The sequence below is a fragment of the Ciconia boyciana genome, chromosome 8 (assembly GCF_034638445.1).
Source record: "Ciconia boyciana chromosome 8, ASM3463844v1, whole genome shotgun sequence".
Taxonomy (NCBI): Eukaryota; Metazoa; Chordata; class Aves; order Ciconiiformes; family Ciconiidae; genus Ciconia; species Ciconia boyciana.
This window is the reverse complement of record NC_132941.1, coordinates 24,478,673-24,498,958: the sequence shown is the minus strand read 5'-3', so window position 1 is coordinate 24,498,958 and position 20,286 is coordinate 24,478,673. Positions and strand designations below refer to the sequence as shown.

The 20,286-nt window shown below is 49.5% G+C and overlaps 2 protein-coding genes and 1 long non-coding RNA gene across 5 annotated transcripts in view; 2 read left to right on the top strand and 1 right to left on the bottom strand.

Annotated features, from left to right (window-relative positions):
- The window catches only part of ALPK3 (alpha kinase 3), a 34,338-nt gene extending 23,967 nt beyond the window's left edge, over positions 1–10,371 (bottom strand). Inside the window, exon 1 of one of the 2 annotated variants that reach the window (XM_072870236.1) lies at positions 10,313–10,371. Coding sequence is in view for 1 of the 2 variants with exons in the window: in XM_072870235.1 (XP_072726336.1) it covers positions 10,101–10,321 (221 nt within the window). In the remaining variant the exon portion in view is untranslated. Of the gene's footprint in view, positions 1–10,100 lie in introns of both variants that reach the window. The other variant, XM_072870235.1, reaches the window with a different exon arrangement.
- LOC140655545 (uncharacterized) lies at positions 10,228–15,423 on the top strand. The gene is made up of 3 exons (XR_012043795.1): positions 10,228–10,773; positions 10,874–11,256; positions 15,311–15,423. It is a non-coding gene; the product is annotated as an uncharacterized lncRNA (long non-coding RNA).
- Positions 15,424–15,427: 4 nt separating this feature from the next.
- Positions 15,428–20,286, top strand: part of LOC140655544 (mucosa-associated lymphoid tissue lymphoma translocation protein 1-like) — a 28,458-nt gene continuing 23,599 nt past the window's right edge. Inside the window, exons 1-6 of one of the 2 annotated variants that reach the window (XM_072870238.1) lie at positions 15,428–15,695; positions 16,418–16,515; positions 16,812–16,930; positions 17,257–17,410; positions 18,061–18,239; positions 19,731–19,827. In XM_072870238.1, coding sequence (XP_072726339.1) covers positions 16,506–16,515; positions 16,812–16,930; positions 17,257–17,410; positions 18,061–18,239; positions 19,731–19,827 — 559 coding nt within the window. In that variant the 5' untranslated portion in view covers positions 15,428–15,695; positions 16,418–16,505. Of the gene's footprint in view, positions 15,696–16,139; positions 16,220–16,417; positions 16,516–16,811; positions 16,931–17,256; positions 17,411–18,060; positions 18,240–19,730; positions 19,828–20,286 lie in introns of those variants that run through there. The other variant, XM_072870237.1, reaches the window with a different exon arrangement.

Sequence of the window (20,286 nt, the reverse complement as noted above, 5' to 3'; positions counted from 1 at the left end):
AATGTACACTTGGCAGGAAGCCCTGGAAGGTCCATTTAATCTTTCAAAGAAACCATTGTATTAGTCACAGGGGGTTTTAGAGACTGCAGCACTGTGGGGCTCTCAGCTGACTCACTCCAGCTGCAACGAAGACTTGACCAATTCAAATTACTTTCTAAACCAGTAATTCAGAGCATTCAAGAAATCTGATACAAGGTGGCAGCTGCTCTTCCTCCAGGCCTTCCTGAAGCTGCATCTTTGCCACAGAAAAAGCCCTGGAGCCTAGGAAGAGGACACTGGCAATTCAGTAGCCTTTTTACATTAAAGAGGGATTTCCATACAAAAGCAGTCTGCAGGAAAAGGAGATTGGGGAATTGTATTCCTCTTAATCACGATTTTCTTTTCCTGACTTTTTGGTTAGCAATCCCACAGCTATAGGGATGTTGTGGAGAGGCCTTTCCCTCCACGGTCATTCCTCTACCTGCTTCTGCAGCAAACCAGTAATGCCAACTGACTTCCAAATGTGTTATTTAGCTAGAGGCAAAGTACAGCCCTACAAGTGCATTTCAGGGCAGAGTTCAAATTAATGAAGATCTTCACAATAAAGCACAGGATGGCAGGGGGAGAAGAAAATTTCTTCTTTGAAAGTCATAGGGCAGGCACATCTAATTTTTAATGTCTCTGTATGGAAGTCTCACTTTAATATCAAGAAGTAGCTGAACACCCATCTTTTGGCTAAGAAAGAGGAATATTTCTTGCACCTTAACAGGAATTATGATGAACATTCATTTTGCTGTCTGCAGTTCAAGCAAGTATTAGGGATCCAATCATGCAGAATAAGGCTATTAGATCACTTCAGGGCTCTCTAACTAATTAGTACGAAAGCATTACAGATTAATCATGTGCAGTCAGATTCAGCAAAGTGTTTGGTCAGAGCAGTTTAATGCAACGTAGTTTTACCTTCCTAAACTGGAGGGAGAGAATCTGCTGCTTGATAAGCTAAGCAAAAAACAGCATAAAAACCATTAGACAGAGAAGCATGGAAAGGAGCTGAAATAAACAAACCATTACAAAGACATATTAAAGATGAGTCGTTTTGCACAGGTCAGAGTTGCTATTAAAAGAAGGTACAGCTGCCTTACTCGGGCTGACTGCCAGGACAAGCAAGCCACATTGTCAATTGAAATCAAAGGCTGTAAAAATGAAATGGTCGTTAACCACAGGACATTTATACAAGTTGGTTTCCAAGAAGCAGCACCTGAGCCTTCCATGCACCATCCACAGTATTGTGCTCAAAGCAGGCAACTCCACCCTGGGAGATGTTCAATTAACGGCAGGCAGGAGTACAGACCACTGCAAGCCCAATTCTTTGCTGGCAAGCAGGTGGCCTGAGCTGGTCACCCTCTGTGCTTCCAAGGACAGCTCTCTGGAGAAGCTGAAAACTCTCTGGTCACTATACATTGTTTTCCAACCAAATCACTGAGGTCTGGCAAAAAATCAAAATACAATAAAAGAAGTAGACTTTACAAGAATCTACAGGTTTTGCTTTCTTTGCAGGAACATGTTATAACATTAACCAATTCTGGGAATAAAATCAAACACCCAAGTCCTACACAAGGGACACCCAGATGAGCTACTTACCAGTGGCCACCAGCTCTCCCAAAGGAGTGTCTTCAAAGACTCATGTTCTAGTCAAAAGGCCACATTGCCATTTTGTGGCAGCAGCCCCTTACAGGCTGTAGGAAATAACCTCTCAGCATTGACCCACAGCAGTCAGGAGCAGTTCCTCAGACCCTGAGCTCACCCACATGGCAATCAAGAGCCTACAACTAGGTACCAGCTAGTCAACAGCACGTAAGCTCAGTGATTTAATCACACTGAGATACGTTAGTTATATTTACACAACAACCTCACCATATAGCCTCAGAAGTGACTGCAGCGTAGACATCCCCTTTGGGATATAAGAAGTCAGACTCCCGCATTGGTACGTGCAGACAGATCAAACCTTCTCAGCCTTAGGCACTGAAGACCACCATTGAAAAACCAAACTTCAGTCCTTTATGATGATACAGAAGACAGCATGAAGAACCAAGAAAGGGTCACCTCTTCAGGTCTCCTACCCAAATGACCACATCCAGGCTCTGTGCAAGTCTTAATCGCACAGAAGTCAGCAGGATTTCAAGTCTTGCCCCAAAAATGACCACAGTGGGTCTCTGAAAACTGCTCCTGCCAACCATGTAGCACTTTCACCTGTGGAGGCAGAATCTCCATGCGAATAATAAGTTAAAAAGTAGTTCAGCTTGAAGGCCTGACACTTTACAAAAATAATTGCACACTTTCATTGGGAAAAAAACCCAGCACTCACTGACTCCTCTCCTTCAGATCAGGAGTGCAAAGACAGATGTTTTAGACAACCATTTAGGAGTAGCTTTAATCCAACAAACATGGGTGGCACTTGCCCTTTTGGCAGCGGCTTCACCCTCTCCACCCACAGCCACATGATCCTGATACCTCCCCAGTGCCAACTGCTATCCACGCAGCCAGAGGATGAGCAGATCAGGCGTTATCCAGCTGGAAAAAGTCAAACACTAACCATAACAGGCTGAGGATCAGCCATTCAATCCATCTCACATGCACTGTGCTGGCCCATGGGAGAAGTCAGATAGATGAACTTTGTCCTTCCAGCTGAGCCTCACCACCTGGGGCATCCCTTTGAGCCCCATGTCCTTTCCAGCACTGCAAGGCATACCTTTGCGTTACCTGCCTTACTGACCAGCACATCACCTTGTCCTCATCACTCCCAGCCACCCTAACAGCTTAGAAAGCTCAAATTCCACTGCCAGCTGGTCCCGCCTTGCCCTGACCTCCCAGGGGGATCAAGCTTCCTCCTCCTCACAACCCTCCCAAGCACAGCCGCCCCCACTGTGTCCCTGTGCTCTGGGCTGCCCCCAGGCAGCTCTGTCCAGCTGGAAACACAACTCATGGGCATAAGTACTAATTATGTCTCACCTCCCAGCTTTTCAACAGCAAAGGAACCCAAAAACATTTTGCATACCACTGCAAGGGAAAAACATTCTTTTGGCCTCCAGGAATACCAAGGACATGGGCATCACTTGAGGACCCAGCAGCAAAAATCCTAGCGGAGAATGCTAGCGTAGGCAGAAGTGTGGTTTTAATCATGATTTCTTGCATAAGACAAATGGAAAGGTGTCTTGGCTTGGACACAAAGAAAATCACTCAAATAGCAAGAGCCAGAATGAAGGGTGCCTGCACCACGAACCCCTTGTGCTCATGAATGTGGTCAAACAGTGAGCATCATCAGTACTTTTTTAATTTCTAGTGTTGAGCACACAACCTGGGCTTTGTTTACTGCACATCCTGAAACACAGTGCTGAATATTGGAGTGAGGGTCTCTTGAGGAGCCTTGATGTTATCAAAAGAAAAAGGCCATCACCACAAAGATCCACGTATTAACTAAAGCTTAACCTCAATATGCTAAAGAACCAAGCAAAATTTGCTTTACAGACTGGATATTTAAGATCAAATTCTGAATGCTTCAGCCAGAACAGCCCTGCCTGCAGGCAGATGGCATTTCACTTCATTTTAATTACGTTCACAGCATACCCTCATAGAGCTGCCACAGCATAACTACATCAGACTCTAAACCAAATCTACCCACTTGGCAATGTGGGACTCCTGAGCAAGGCATGACAGATGTCCCAGCATGCCTAGTCTGGTACGCTTTGGGACTGGACTGTCCGTGTCCTCAGCTCTCCAGAGACTTCTTAGTGCACACAGTAGAGGACTCTGCTAATGAAATGCAGCATCAGCAGTGGATGTGTCTCCCCCGAGCAAGCTTGGGGCCATTATAGTTACTGGATGAAGGCAAATGTTTATCTTATCCTGAGGAACACATCTAAAGCAGGTGAATCGAGGTCTAAAGGTACTGGTTTCTCTCTACTGAGAAGAGGAGCTCAGAGAGGTCTGCCTCAGGCATGTCTGGCATTGGTGGGAGGAAGCTACCTCAGGCGTCTCACATCTATGAAGTGAAGTACAGCTTGTTAAAAGCTAGCCCTGAAAATACAGGTTTGGTTATTAACTGCTGTTGCACTGGAATGCAAGTATTATACCCCTCTACCTTCTACCAGCCTCAATTCTTTAAATTCTGTTTCATCAGTTGCTTTCAAACTCCTTCGGACATTCATCATCTACTTAAAGGTTTTAGCCCTTCAACTACTCATAATTTTCTTCGGAAGTGAAGACAGTCTTCCCCATTTTTCACGCACTTGCCAAATTACAGTCTTGCTGCAAGAGCAGGAGGCAGAACTGTTTTTAATCTCTCACTTTTTTTAATCACTAAAAATACTGCTCAAGTTGATGGCCTAGTCTGGTACATCACCCCACTGGCACTGAAAAGTTAACTGCTTGAAAAACATAGATTTCAAATCCAGCATCTTTTCTAAGCCCTCTCATGCAATCAGGGCATGAAATTCTCCTTTTTCTGTATTTCTTCTTCCCAAGATAAAGAAATCTTTCTCCTTCCAGTTCATGTCCTCATATGGAAGTCAACAAGAGCTCAGGAGACCCTGAAATAGGCTTCACAGTGGTTCCATTCTCACATGTACAAGCACATAGACTTGATCTGCTTGAGCTGCAACAGTCATTAATATATTTCAGTACTCTTCCACAGCACAAAAATTGAGCCACACAAGCTGTCCAGTGCAGCAAGTAAACAGCAAAATGTGTCAATGATAGCAAAGCTGAGACCTCCGAGTTATGTTTTGACAGAAACAGCACTGCACAAAAGCTCCTCAGAAGAGCCACCGAGAACTGGGCAGCCCTTCCATCCCAGGAGCAGGACAGAGAGGTGGCCCTAGCAATCCCCTACAGATGCTCCCCCTTGCTGGCACTCTGACCCGTGACATTATTGGGCATGTTTTGCACATGCAGACTTCCAAGTATAAGATTTCATATGAACTTCTCTGCCTCCAAGGTTAATACTACTTGAGACAAATACAAGCCACTCTGAATGTCTTCTCAGCTGTCAGAAGCCAACCATTTTCAACATTTAAAAGCCAACAATGAAGCTTTCATGCACATATCGTTATGCTTAAGGCTTCTTTCCTGCCATGTGTCCTGCTTCTTATCAAGCACTTCATGCACACACAGAATGAATGTGTTTGTGTTTCATATACCATGGCAGTAATTATCAGCAATCCTATGATAAAGCAGCTGTGAGTGCTATGGAGCTGTACAAGACACATTGTTATTTTACAGACTGGAAAATGGATGTATTGAGTCTTTGCTTGTCAAGGTCACAGAATTAATCAATGTCAGAGCTGGAGAAATATGGCAATTTTTCTGCAGGTTATTTACTTTGAGCTAAGACGAACACGGACTTGCACGTAACAATTTAGAGCTAGATTTCATTAACAGAGAAGGTGGAAGACAATAACTAAAGTTACATGTTCCTGTATCAGCCTCTGTAACGCTCTGAAGATGGCTCAGATCTGTGTATTTTAACTCTGAATTATTGCTACCTTTATGGTCCAAATTAAACTGGTAGCTAGTTGAAAGGCATCAAGGAATGAGAAAGGACAAAAGAAAGCAAAGCAAATATTGGACAATGAGATGCCCAGGCAAGTTGACATCTTCCTCTTAACTCATTGTGCGTAGAAGATTTTTGTGGCTATGGGTTAGAAAAGAAGCAAGGCGAAAATACAGTTGTTCGTAGCAGCTCTTCTGCCTTCCTCTTCTTGGACTAGGTGATGCTGTGAAGTGTGAGACTGGGTTGGTGTGACATAACAGCCTCATTCACCTGAGACTTTCCTCCCCTTGCTGAAACAGAGTGAGGATAGAGCAGGTTTTAATTCCATCTCCTGGAAACTGCCTCTGCTGTGGCACAAGAGGTGCCTGGTTCAGAGGAGACCACGCTCTCTCCTCCACGCAATCAGATGGGATTCCAGGCCTGGGAAATGTCTCCATTTATGAGGTTTCCAGAGAAGAGCAAAGTTCACACATGTGATATATCCTGTATTTTAACAATGGTCCTGAAGGGCACTGTTTGTCCAGCTCCACATCTTGATCTTCCAGCCTAGGTTATCAGCTCATCAGCCTTCATACTTAGCTCCACTTGACTTTCTAGGAGATATGGACAGGAGGCTTTCGAAAGGGGGCTGAAAAATGCAGCTTTGGATTATTATTCACTGTGCACAGCTGGCAAGGAGCCCCACTCAAACAGGGCACCACTGTGCAGATAATTACCCCAATAGGAAAAAGACACCTCTACCCTAGAGACCCTGGAGATGAACCCACCAATGTCTTTACTTTTGCCTTTCAAGTGTGTACTGGATGTCCCTCCTTTCAGAGTTTGGGATGTTTCTGTCAGACAAGACAGACGCACTGAACTCCCTCAGATGCCATAGCTGGTTTCTTATCAGGGATTTACAACACTTGTTACCAAAAGCAAGGTCCCGTAAGAAGTTACAGGTGCCCAACTGCTGAAGAGCGAAATCCTCTGAACTAAGAAAGCTAAACATGCTTTTCAGGAACTAAGAACTGCTGCGTTTTCAGCTCACTTTATGATAGTAACAGATCTTTCACCTTCATTTGATATTATGTGCAAAGCAAGAGGTACAAGATCGGGAATGGTTTCTAGCCAGAAAAGCCAGGTGGCAAGGCACTCTCCTGAGCTCAACTGCCACCACAGCCAGAGACAGCCATCCAAGAAAAGATCAGAGGCAATGTCACTCTACTCTAAAAATATCTGCATATGATGAAGCTATGACACTAGAAAGATATTTAAGCAAGGAGGTGATGCTGTAATGAGACTGAGGAGCAGACATCTGCATTAGACAAGAGGTGCAGATCACTTCCAACAGAGGAATTTAGGACTCAGACAAAGCCTCTGCTGTAAGATTTTACATAAAATTGCATCTCTCTGCAACAAGACATTCTCCAGACTCAGCTAGTTCTTACAAAAAGGACACCTAAAGAGACATCTTGAAGTTGTGGCCCATGAATGCAGTTAAGGCAGACCCTGGACAGCTTCTCCTCCCACTTTGCAAAGTAATTATAGTCAAGTGCTTTGAGACGTAAGAGTTTTTTAAAAAAAACACCTACCCCAAAATAAAAAATCCTGTCAGCTGCCAGGGCAGAAGGCAAGTCACCATGACCATAAGCTGCTCCTCACATTATCCATTATCAGGTATGTTAAAAGACTGATGAAGGAAAGCCAGTAATCTCTTGTCACTGAGCTATCTGCTCACAGGGAAGATTCTTCCCAAAGACCAGTTCCTAAGGGCACAAAAAGTAAATATCCTCAATACTCTGTTTACTAAAGGGATTATGTTCTCTCTATGGCCATTTTCAACACCTCTATTCCTTTGGCCCCTGCAGTACCACCTCTGACAAATTCTACAAGTTAAAAAAAAAACAGAAAAAAAGTGTACTGGTTTCTAAATTAGCATCCTTTAATTTACACAACATCCTTTTCCTCCTACAGGATTAGGGAGACCAAGTGAGACGACATAGACTATTCTCTACATGGGTCATGAATGCAAGCGTATAGGTGAAACATATTCATGAGCCACCCCAGAAGCAGGGATTACTAACCTCAGGTTTTTTTCATAAAGATATTTCCATGCCTGTAAGTACCCCTATCATGTCACTACACTTTCTACAGCTTTAAGAATGGGTGAAGAGAGCAGGCAAATATTTTGGTTAAACACACTTGACAAATACATTTAAAGACAGAAAAAGAGAAGCCTGAAAAAAACACACTTTCTTCGGATCAAAATATCCGTATTTGCTGTCTAACCACCACAGCACCCTCCCACCACAACTCTGTGTCTGTATCACTTGTCCTGTACTTTTGTTAGCTCCAAACTCAAATTCAAATATATTCTGCATTGAAGAGAACTGCTGAATGTTATCTGCCATTATGGATGTCACTCATTTTGCTTTTCAAGTTCTCCCAGGCAAGCTCTCCAGATGTTCCTGGATTTAATTAAACTCCTAATTGCTTTCTGAAAATCTTCTTGCTACACCATTCCACTCACTTGCTCTCCAGAATTGTTATGGTACATTATTTCATTACAGGACAAAAAACCCCACTTCATTCAAGCCCTTGCCCTGCATCATAGACAACACCACAGTTTCCACACATCCTGGCTCAAGTCTTCAGCACTTGTAGGTGCACTCAGGGCTGTGTGGGGAACAAGACTTTTAGATTACTCCTCCTTTATTCATTAGAGAAACTAGAAGGTGTCATGAACACAGGGAAAGGTCAGTTTTGCTATTTAGTGAATATTTATTCACTGCTTCTTACAACAGAAGTGGCAGCCACTGAAGTTAACAGGCAAAATGAAATTACCTTGCCATAGGCTTTGATGACCAAGTACATAAGTAGGTTGAAAAAGGGACTGGACAATTTGTGGAAAATGAATGCATTGCAGATTTAAGAGTGCCTGCAAAAGCATTAGGCTCCCACAGACGGGAACTGGGGTGCATCCACCCGCAGCATTAGCATGGCAAATTCAGGGTGTTCAGGGCTCAGACCCAGACTGGATTTACCGTGCCTGAGCCGCAGCGTTGACCCAGCCAGAGGACACCAGGCTCACTGCATGCAAGCACTACATCGTTCTGTGCCTTCCTCAGCAGCCTTCTGCAATTTGGGGAAGCCGGCTGGGAACACCAGAGGTATTGCTTGCAGTGCTGACAAACCCTCCTTTATGGCTAAACTGATTAAAGCTGTAATTTGAACGTACTTGGGAGGAGCATAAAAGTCAAGCTACAGGCAACCAAAACACCTCAATGTCTTATTTATTAAAGACTCTCTCTACTTGTAATCTGCAGAATGGAATCATCAGACTCAATTACAGATTCCCTTTGCATGGTATGGTCTGAAGTCATGGGTTGGTTGTGGACGCTGTATGGGCATTTGTTGGTACTGAAGATGCCACGGTATGCAGACAGCCTGCAATTAGATCGCACGCTACGATACAAGCACAAAGGAACTGGATTAAGGCAACTTAACTTTTGCATTACTCCAGTTTTAACATCTGACTTCCAGGCAACATGTTTTTATCTCTTTTGGTCCTGTATTTATTTTTACGAATCTTAGATTCTTTGAGGCATCAACCCTTGACACACTGGAAATGGATTATTTATAAATCATCAGCAAGGAAGAGGCAGACTCGTTTCAAGAGCTTACAGTGAATTCAAAGTAATTTATAGGCTTTAATTTGAACAACTAACACAATTAGCAACACCTTTGCCTCTACTGGCACATTGCCTTGTTTTTGCTAACCTCAGCCAGTCCCAGTTGACAACATGTTTACCATACCTTCTCCCACGTGAACAAAGCCTTATTCCTACCACAGACCCCCTGCCTAAGGCCATTTCTGACCCAGGAATGCCATTCTCATCGCTGCTCAGCCCATATCTACATTGTAGAAATAGCTTTTTGGCAATAAGATAAGGCACATGCGCAGCAGGCCCCTTCCTCAGAGTCTGGTGTTGATAACAAAAGCGGCTTCACAATGAAGGCAGGAAGGTCAGCCCAGTATCCCATATGCAATTTTAACTCGAGAGATGCAGAAGCTCGTGTCTGTCAGGATTTCACAGCACAGCAGTTGACTTAGCACACCTGCCCTGCTATAAAACGATGTGCAACACTGACAAGCCCTGCCCTGGCAACAACCGCAAAAAACCACAGCCCTTTCCTGGGAAGTGAGGGGCTGGCCCGCAGCAAACAAGCTGTTTTGGAGAGCCCAAGCCATCGCTTGTTTTTTCCACCCTGGAGAAGATCTCCGGGGAAGGAAAGGCCCAGGAGGGGGGGGCCTTTGCATGCTTCCAGCTCAGCCGTCACCTTGGTCCATTTGGGGCCAGGGTATTGCCTTACGGCTTGGGACACTGCCAGCCTGCTCTCCTCCCGCTTCACCTACAGACAGCTTGTCCCCGCTTCGCCCGTGCCTCGGTCCTCCACCTGCCTTTGAAATGTCTCCCACAGGCCCTGTCCCCATCCCAGGGCCTGGTGGCACCACGCACCCATGGCGGCGGCCGGGCGAGGGGCCACCCACCTCGCACCAGCCCCTTCCCCCCGGCCCCGACCCCCTCACCTGTTCTGGGGCCGGATGCCCAACAGGTAGCTGCGCCGGTCGGGCCGGGCGGCCCAGGCCGCGCTCTCGGCCTCCTCGGCCTCCTCCGCCCCCTCGACGCTGCCCGTTCCCCGCCCGTAGAGGCCGGCGAGGGCCCGGCGGGGCGAGCCCATAGCGGCGGCCGGGCTGCTGCTGCCCCTGCCCCCGCCGCCGCTGCCCGCCCTGTCACTCACCGCCGGCATTTATAGCAGCCCCGCACATGCTGCTGTCAGTCGGGGGCGGTGGCGACGTGACGCGGCGGACGCAGCCCGGCCTGGCCCGGCCTCCTCGGGGCTGGGGGCCTGGCCTCCCCGAGGCCTGGCTGCCCGGCCTCCTCCTCCTCTTCCTTCCATCACTGCCAGCTGGAGTTCATCTTTTTGGGAGAAAGTGTATTTTTTTTTTTAATATAATAACCTCCACACCCTCCACCTCGATTTGGGGGATTTCTCGCACCTCGAAGATGTCTCAGGATCTGGTAAAACATTCCCCGATTTCTTGCAGGCACAAGGCTCCTGCCCTGTCCGGTGGCACTACTCAGTGCAGTCATGGCAGTTGCGTCCTTGTGTCAGCCTCGGGAGTATCTCACACCTTAGTAGCCTGACTTTTGTTCGGTCTCCATGAGAAAGACAAAAAGCCCTTTTGAGGGCTATAAAAGGTGGGTACATGTCACAAACTATTACCAGTAGTGATTTAATACCAAATTAAAACATAACGTGTAATAAAATTGGATTTATTTTTGTTCCACCTTTGTCTAGCCTGTCAAGCTGTTGCATCGTGCACTGCAGGCATGTTGCTGGTGGCACCGCATCTCTCCGGCACAGGATTGACAGATGGAGCAGATTTCCTGCAGTTCGGCTGTCTGCCCACGACTGCACAGCAGTGATTGCTGCAGAAGTGGGGAGATGATGGTAGAGAGCTCCAGACCGGGAAAGACAACAGGCTTTGAGCTGATCCTCCCTGGGCAGGAGAGGTAACGAATGCAGCAGCAAGCAGCGGGGCAGGTGATGGCCATGGATAATTTGGTGCGGGACACCCTGATTCCTCTTCCCCAGCAAACACTGTGATTTGGAAGGTGACTTCAGATGGGGAACAGCACAGGGGTATTCACAGACATACACTGTGTGCATCACCTATACAGGTATGGGGGCATGCACAGAAACACACAGTGTGTGCACCACTTATGCACAGGCATGGCATGTGCACAGACACATACACAGTGTGTGCATCAGGTTGATATAACTCAGCCTTGACCTAAGCTGTTCTTGTCACTGGTATATCGAACCTTGGTCCAAATGGAAGAAGTGGTTACAACTTGAGCCAGATCTGCATGTGGAGAAACTAATGTCCACCAAGAGAATTGCCAAGCCCAGCAGATGCTGAAGCCTGGGCATATGGGAGGGCAGTGACATCTGTGGACCAGGGGTTTGGGGAGAAGTTTGCAGGGAGAGGCGGTGACTGTGGAGGATTCAGCCATGCAATCTAGTTGAGCAGTGCTTGCAGGCACCACCAGATCCAAAGCCAGGACCCCCATGTGAATTTTACTCTCATATAAAGTCTCTTGGATCCTGTTGACCTGTCAGAGTCAGTGTATACTTGGTCAACAATTTGTTTTTTGTGGTTGCAGTAGTTATGATGTGGTCCTAAGCACTCCAAATCTGGATTTATCCAGTTGGTTGACAGTGGCCTGGTCAGACTTGTAGTTCTTCCATTCAAGCTCCAGTGAAATGCTTTTCTCAGCTCAGATCTCAGGATAGTCTTGCATTTGGGCAGTGTTTTGGAAGGAGCCTTCTGTCATCTCAGGTGTAGGTATTGGAGTGTTTTCTTTTTGCAGGGCACCATGGCAGGTGATTACATTATCAGACATGTAAATAGCTGGATTTGTGATACCAGAGAGGATACTTGGTCTTGGCAAATGCAAAGGAGATGGACCTCATAAGATGTTCAGATGTGGTCCTAGGAAATATGAGGAAAGAAGGTGGTCCCAGAGGGCTGACTGAAGATCTCACCTTCACCAGGCAGTAAAATAGCAGATGAAATTACATAAAATGAACGTAACATGATCCATAGGGTAAACAACAATACTCATTTTCCATAGGCAGCAGTGGGCTCTGGGTGGGCTAATGCCACTCAGGAATAATCCATCTCAAACAGAATACAGTAGACCTGAAAAAAACCAAACCCAAAACTCACAGAAGGGCAGCAAGGATGACCAGAGGTCCAGACTGGCTGCTGCATGAAGAATAACTACATAGACTGGGACTCTTTAGCCTGGAAGGAACAACTGAGGTGCATATGACAGAGGTATACGCAGCTGTGAGGGACAAGGAGAACAAGACCAGGGGCATGAAGTGAAATTAGCAGGAGGTAAAATCAGTAAAAGGGAGATGCTTCCTCCCTCACCTTGGCATTAAGCTGCTTCCGCACATTGCTGTGGCTGCTCAATGTCAGTAGGGGTTAAGAAACCCCATAGGACAAATCTGTGGAAGGAAAATCTCTTGAGGTTTACTCAGAACAAAGATACTACCTTTGGTTCAGGAAGTCTCTGAGCTACAAAAGAACATTCACTGTGCACATGCCCCAATCTCATACCCTTCGCTGTGCCCCAGCTGCTGCCTGATGTGGGAGGCAGGATGCTAGGCTGGGAGGACCCAAGGTAGCATTCTGCTGCTCTCATCTCTTTCTCTGAAAGGAGAAAAGGACTTTCAGGTCCCACAGCTTCAGGAAACCTGATATCAAGTCCCCGCATATGAATTACATGTTATTTTACCATCCGTCACCATGAGCCTTGTATCTTGGGGTGTTGATCTGATAGAAGAGATCCCAGACTATCTTGAGAAGGGTGTCCAGAACAGGTGGGTCTCTGTGTCAGGCCTGGAACTGTGTCCGGTTTCAGACTCCCAAATACAGGAAAAACACTGATATACTGGAGTGAGTCCAGTGAAGGTCACCAAGGTGATTAAGGGAGCTCAGGCACATGACATAGGAGGAGAGGATGAGAGAAACTGTGTTTAAGTCTTCAAGGGAGGGCTAAATGGAGACCTCCTTGCTTTCTTCAACTACCTCACAGGAGGGTGCAGACCAGACAGAGCCAGCCACTTCCCAGAGGTGCAGCGTGATAGACTTGAGAGGCAACAAATGCGAGTGGCAAGGAGAAAACTTCTGATTACATGTTAGGAAAAGGAATTGCCCTGTGAGGGGGATCAAACAGTAGAACAGGGTCCCAGAGAGGTGGGCGATCTCCATTCTGGGAGACAGTGAACTGTGGATGGGACAAGGTGCTGAGCAACTGATCAACATCCTGCTCGGAGTGGGAGGCTGGACCAGAGACTTCCAGAGGTCCCTTCCCACCCTGTGCCTCACCCCGGTAGCGGAGGGAAACCTGGATGGTGAGCACAAGTTTAGCTCAACTGTGGTGAGATGAAGCCTGCTGTGGTGTTTGATCCTTCCCCCAGACACACAGTAGATGTATTTTTTTCTGCCCTTTCAGGCTCTGAATGGTTCTTGTGCCTGTCACCCTGCTGAGACAGAGCTTCCTCTTACAGCATCTGCTCTCCCATCATTTTGTTCACAGAGAGTGACAGTGCCCTCTGCTCCCATCTCTGTTTGGGAACGTGCTCTCTCACCATTTAGTTTTTGAAGCCTAAGCCAGTTAGCCACAAGGCTTCAATCCTTGTTAAAAAAGCTTTCATCCTCTGCCTGCAAATCCAACGCTGACTCACAGCGAGAGTTGCAGATGTTTTCTCACTCCTCTCACACAATATCCTTCCCTTTCCCAGCCTGCACACATACCCGTAGGTTCCTCCCTTTCTAAAATCACAGGCTCCTTCCTGCTCTCCAACGTGACGTCAACAAGCTCTTACCCCTGGTTCTTCACCAAATATTCATGCAGACTGTGCCAGGGCAGGGCTTTTAGAGGACAAGCACGATGGACTTTTTATCTAGGTATTTGATGGAGGATGCTCTCTCTGATGCCCAGAGAAGCCGTCTATGGCAGCAACCTCCAGCTGTTCGAAGAGATGGTGCATCAACCAGAATTGTCAACTTTAGCTCTGGGAAAGTGCTGGGGTTCATTTAATGATCATTTTTATTAGCTACCTGCACTGCATTTATAATAACTCTGCATCACAGGCATGACACAGAGCTACTGGCACATATTCACCTGGAACCTTCATCTGCAATCCATTAATATGTTTATTTTAAACCTGCAAGGGTATATTTACAAATGCTTGGCTGGACCCTCTAGAAAATAAGAAAAAGGAAGGGTCTGTGTGATCTCAGAGACAGCTGGGGACATGAGCACAAAGAAAGGCCCTACATGTCTATGCTAAGCATCACCTTCCCTGTATCCAGGAAATGAAAGGACCAGTCCCTGTAGGAGCAGGGATTGCTCTGGATCATATTGGAAGGACAGGGTGTAGCATGTTTTCCTACCTTTGCAGGAGCACAGCATGACTGTCTCATCCTACACAGAGGAAGGACGCAGAAGGAGAAAAAATCCTTCCTCCTTCCACCAATCATGTTGGGTTTGGCTTTTTCCTACCATCTTCTTCCCCATCCCTTATAAGAGAAAAGCAGCAAGTAGAGGCACATCCCTCATCCTTGCTTAGTCCCTCCGACCCTATGGCATGGCTTGGCTCAGCTCAGCCCTGGGTTCCCTAGGGAACCTCATGGAGGTGATCCATGACCGTGCTCAGCCATGACTGCTTCTCTCTGCCAGCCCGGAAACCTTCCTGCACCCTTCCACACTGCCATTGAAGGCACTTGGGAGAGACATCCCTGGTGGTCTTGCTTTTCCTTTGTCAACCTCCATCATCGCTATTGCAAAAACCACTGCTGCATCCCCAAGGGGAGAGAAATATCAGCAGGGGAGCAAGGGTCTCTCTTGCAGCTTCTTCTCCAGATGGACCGTGGTACGCCCCATGCTCAAGTCCTGGTCCCCATCACTCCTGGCAGAGCAGGAACCTGCTGCCCAGGACCATTGGCTTGGGGAAGAGCCAGCCTGGTGGGAATTTGTCTGCCCTGGGGCTGGGAACCCGTCAGCAGGCCCCCCCAAGTCCTGAGCTCAGACCCGCTTCATCCCCGTTGGCTTTGTGTCACACTCCCTGCCCAGTCGCTTCAGAGTAAAGTTCTTTGGGAATGACAACCAGTTGCTCCCTGTTCACCCTTTGTCCTCTCCATTCCCTATTTCACAGACCTCCAGCTCCTTTCCACGTCTCCTCCTGTCTCTTGAAAGGTGACGAGTGTTGGTTCAATGAGTCTGATCTTACTTGCGCTAAATTTGTAAATGAAAGTCACGGCACAGCAGTAACGAGTGCTGACGCTCACCGCCACGTCGTTTCCCCTGTGGGAGCAGGCTGTGCCCAGCCGGCCCAGTTCTGCCCCGTCCCGGAGGGGCTTGTGCAACCTCCGGGCGGGCTGACCCAGCGCCACTTCCTCTGGGGCCCTCGTGATGCCCTGCCCAGCCGTGGGGATTTCTCGGAGGAAGCAGCCCAGCAGGTTTCTACCCGCCCGGCAGAGCAGGGGCAGCAGAGCTGTGGCTCCACCATGAGCCTTGGGGCTGCGGCCCCCGGGAGAGAGGTGAGAGCAGCCATGGCGGGGGGTGCGAGGGTGGTGGGGAGGGCGGCTGCGGGGAGGGGGTGAGAGTGACTGTGGGGATGGGGATGAGAGTGGCTGTGGGGATGAGGTGAGGACACCCGTGGGGATGGGGGTGAGGACACCCATGAGGAGGGGGGGGTGAGGAAGCCTGTGGGAATGTGGGCAGGGACACCCGTGGGGAGGGGGAGAGGACAGCTATAGGGATGGGGTGAGGACACCTGTGGGGAGAGGGACGGGGACACCTGTGGGGACGGGAGCGAGGTCACCCGTGGGGACGGGAGCGAGGTCACCCGTGGGCAGGGAAGGCACGGGCAGCCTTGGTACCCGAGCGAGAAGCACCTCCCGCCGCGCCCCCGTCGGAGCGGGCCGTGTCGGGCCGTGCCGAGGGGCAGCCCCGGCGTCGTTCGGCGCCGCCCCGCGCGGTTTCGCTGTGGGAGCGGGGCGGGCCCGGCGGCGCGGAAGTGCGGGGCCACGGGGCCTTCCCCGGGCGGCGGGGCTGGCGGCAGGTGAGTGCGGGCGCCGCGGCCCGGCCCCGCGCGGGGGAAGCCCGCCGAGGCCCCGGCCCGGCGAGCCAGAGCTCGTTGCCCGGAGCCCGGCCTACCCCGCCCCGGAGGCCCCCGTGCCCGCGCGCCGAGTGGGCGGCCCCGCTGGACGGGCCCGAGCGCCCCCGCGAGCTCCAGGCGCTGTTTTCCCGCCCGCCGCAGGTGCTGCTGCTGCTGCTTCCCTGGGAGAGGAGCTGCCGCAGGCCCGGCCGGCGGCCGCTGAGGCCGGGGAGGACCCGCCGGCGAAGCGATGCAGGAAGGTAAGCAGCCGCCTGGGAGTCAGTGGGCAGCTCGGCCTGGGCGATCCCCCTTGTCCTGCAGTGCAAAAAGTGCCGCCGCCTGTGCGTTTGAGCCCCAAGAGACCACCCCAAAAAGCCCCGTGGCATCCCCGGGCACGGGAGGCTGAGCATCCCTGTTTTTCCAAATCTCCCTTCCTCCCGGGATGGGTGCCCGGGGCCCCCTCTTGCAGCCCAGCATGCCTGGCCACCGGGTGGGAGTGAACCCCTGGGTTGTGCCTGCTGGGTTGTTTCCACCTCCACGTCCTGTTTCTACGCAGCCATTGTGATCACCGAGCAGCCGATCTCCGTCTCTATCCCCATGGGATACTCCTTCATCCTGCGGTGCAGAGCTGAGGGACACACGTCACTGCAGTACCAGTGGTTCTGTCAGCACCAGGTAATGGTGGGAGCAGAGCTGGCCCTGGGTATGGCACCAGGCTTGGTCCCTTCCCACAGTGGTGGAGCTGGATCTCTGTGGGTAGACCTGGTGGGAACCAGGAGGCTAGAAGGAGAAGGGGATAGGATGTGTGTGCATGCTAAGAGCTTCTGCAGATGCTGGGAGGGGGTGTGCAATGGAAAAGCTCCTTCTGCATCCCTGCGACTGGAGGAGGGGAGGAAACCAGGGATTTCCACTTTTCCTGCTCTTACGAGGGGCCTGCTGATGCCTTCTGTTACCAGTGATGAGGGGGGACTCGCTGCCCACTGCCTGTGTTTTCCCTTTAGTCTGTCTGCTGCCAGATTCCTGGTGCCACCAAGCAAGATTTGCCCATCACTGCACAGCAGACCCAACTTTACACCTGCAGAATCAATGACCTCTACAAAAATGCCATCTTCTCTGACTGGGTGAAGGTGGAAGTCCATCAGTGTGTTGCCAGAGGTATGAGTGTGTCTTCTAGCTTTTCTATATTTTATGCTTTGCCCACCCTTGCAACAGTGATCCTGTGCAGTTCCTGTGGGGCAGTGTGTCCTCCCAGATTGAAAATCACAATACAGGATTGCTTCAGTGACGTGAGCCTGCAGGTCTAAGTGAGACCTCTGCGTCCATCCTGTGGATGGTTCGGGTCCCTGTCATGGTCCCAATAACCCCAGCTGTATGTACCTGCTCCTCCTGCTGATCACTCGCCATGGGTTTCCCAGAGTTATACCAGGTGTTTGCCTGTTTGTGTTGGGCAGAGGGACTGGAAGAGGCAATCTGGCTATTTCAAAGCTGAGCAAAAATAACTCCAGGTGTGGTTGACCTCAGCAGGTTGACTGCGCCCTTGCCAGGAAAGGGCGAGTGTCAGGTTTGGAAAGCCAGAGGCAGGGCTTTGGCGTGTTGTTTACTATTGTGGGTGTTGCTCTCAAGGATTCCCTGCTTCCAGAGCAGAAAGGCGCAGCAGTGACGTCCTGTGGGATGGCATCTCTTGGTGCAGGTGGAAAAAGCTCGTTTTTCTGGCAGTATGCACAGAGTCCTGTACAGGGGGGAAGAATCACTGTTGTTTGCTGTCCTTGTGGAGGGAGGACCAATTTTGTGTCACTGCTTTACAGGACTGCCCCCTCAGCTCTGGCGAGGAGAACCGGTCATCGTCCTCAACCCCACTGAGCAGAGAGTGGAGGTGGGGAAGCCATTACAGCTGCAATGTGCTGCTATGGGAGTCCCAGCCCCCAGCTACCAGTGGTACCGGAACGGGCACCTGCTGGAACACCAGAAGAAAAAAAAACTCTGGGTAACGTTGCCTTGGGATAGTTCAGAAACTTTAGCTGCTGAGGTGGGTGATGGGAGGAGCTCGTTGCTGGATGGTGGGCATGGGAGAGCCTCATAAGCCTTGGAGATACTGCTGAAAATTGTGTTATTGTCATCCTGGATGTGACAGGTGGCAGTCCTTAAGCCTGGCTCATATCTGCATGTCAAGGCTCAGGCGTGCTTTGGCCTGTGTGATCAGGTGAATGGCAGCAGAAAGCAGTCTCTCCTTGCCTGTCCTCCCTGTCTCTCCAGCCCTTGAGAAGCAGCCTCTTGCTCAGCTATCTTTCCCTGCCACGTTGCAGGGCTGTGAGAAAGCACTCCACTTATCACCCTTGTTGCTTTGATAGCTGACTGAAGGACTCTGGGTGAAGAGGGAATACATTTTATGGGCTTCTTTCAAAGCTGTGGATGTTCTCTAAGAAGTAACCGATTCATAGATGCATTAAGGGCTCTCAGCACGTCTCTCATGCCTTTTTGCTGCAGTGGCACAAGAACAGCTATTGTATGTCTGTGCAGGGGACTGCGGAGTGATGGAGCTGCAGGAGTGCTGTTTGCCTGCAGGAGAGCTAGAAGGAAAAGTGGTTAGTCCCAACAGTCAGGGAGACAGCAAAAGGTCTGGGTTTATTTTGGGTCACTGGCTGAATGTAAATCAGTGCTGTCTTCTTGATGCAAGAAAGGCAGATTTCCTTCTGGGGCATCATGTGAAAGGTAACAAAGACGAGAGATCCAATCTCTTCTCAGTAGTGGTAGATGATATTACAGGGGACAGTGGCCTCAGACTGCACTTTTCACAGGGAAGTTCAGGCTGGGGATTAGGAAGAGGTTCTTCATTTGGAATTGGGTGGTGCTGCACTGGAGCCAGAAAGGCAGTGAGATTTCTGTCCTTGGAGGTTTTCAGTACTCGACTAGACAAAGCCATGGCCAACCTGACCCAGTGGTGGCTTTAGTTCTTCTCCGAGCAGGAGCCTGGGCTGGAGAACCTTGCCAGAACAGAAGTCCTTGCCAGCCAGTGCTGCTCTGATTCTTGTCTTACGTCAAGAGAGGTGGATAAGAGTTGAAAACTTGCCAGAAGAGAGCAATGGGCATGATCAGAAGTCTAGAAAATGTCACCTAAGAGGAAAAACAGGCAACCTTCTGATGTTGGCCATGCACCGTCCTCCCAGTGTGGCTCCTGGGGCAGAGTATGGCTATGACACAGGGTTTGGGGGCTGATGGAAAAAGAAGGGAAGGCATTTGGGCAGAGGATTCTTGCGCTTTAGAAGCTGGGGTCAGCAGCAGACCTTAGTGCATGGCCTTCCTGAGCTTCTTAGACAAAAGTCATGGGAAATCTCAGCTTTGTGAGGCAAGGAATGAGGTCTCAGCGAACAGCAAAAAATACTTTTTATTCCAGGAACACAGGTGTCCTTGGCAGATACCAGCAGGGGGCTGCAAACTTTCACCATAAATAACGTGTCTTAACTTTTGATCTGTCTAGATCACCCATGCAAAGGTCAGTGACTCCGGCACGTACCTCTGCTGTGCCTCCAATAGCCACGGAGAGCACTGGACCAACGCCGTGGATATTCACATAGGTGAGCAGAGCCAACCCATGTCTGCTTTGCTGCAAATCACCTTCTAGTGTGAAATGTAATTAGAGGGCAGACAGGAATTTAGTGCTCTCACCTGGAAGCACCAGGCTGGTGAACAAGGAGCCCAGTGCTGGCATGTTACCCTGTGCCTCAATCAGTGCAGGTTAAGCTGGGCTCCGGGGCGTGGGATTGGAAGTAGGATGCGTGGTTATGACACTTGCACCTTCCCCCGGCTTGGACAGATCTTGCACGCTTTTATTAACAAAAAGAAAGGACACCAGTTTTAAATACCGCTTCTGCAGGGAGCTGAATGTAAGACACTTCAGAGTAGAAAAGCAGCATGGGGCTCTGCAGGGAAGCTGGAGTGTCCTGGGAGTCCTGCGGCGGCTGTCACAGGAACAGCCTGCAGATCACAGTTTTACACCCTGGATATACTGGATGTGATGATCTCAGCAGAGCTGC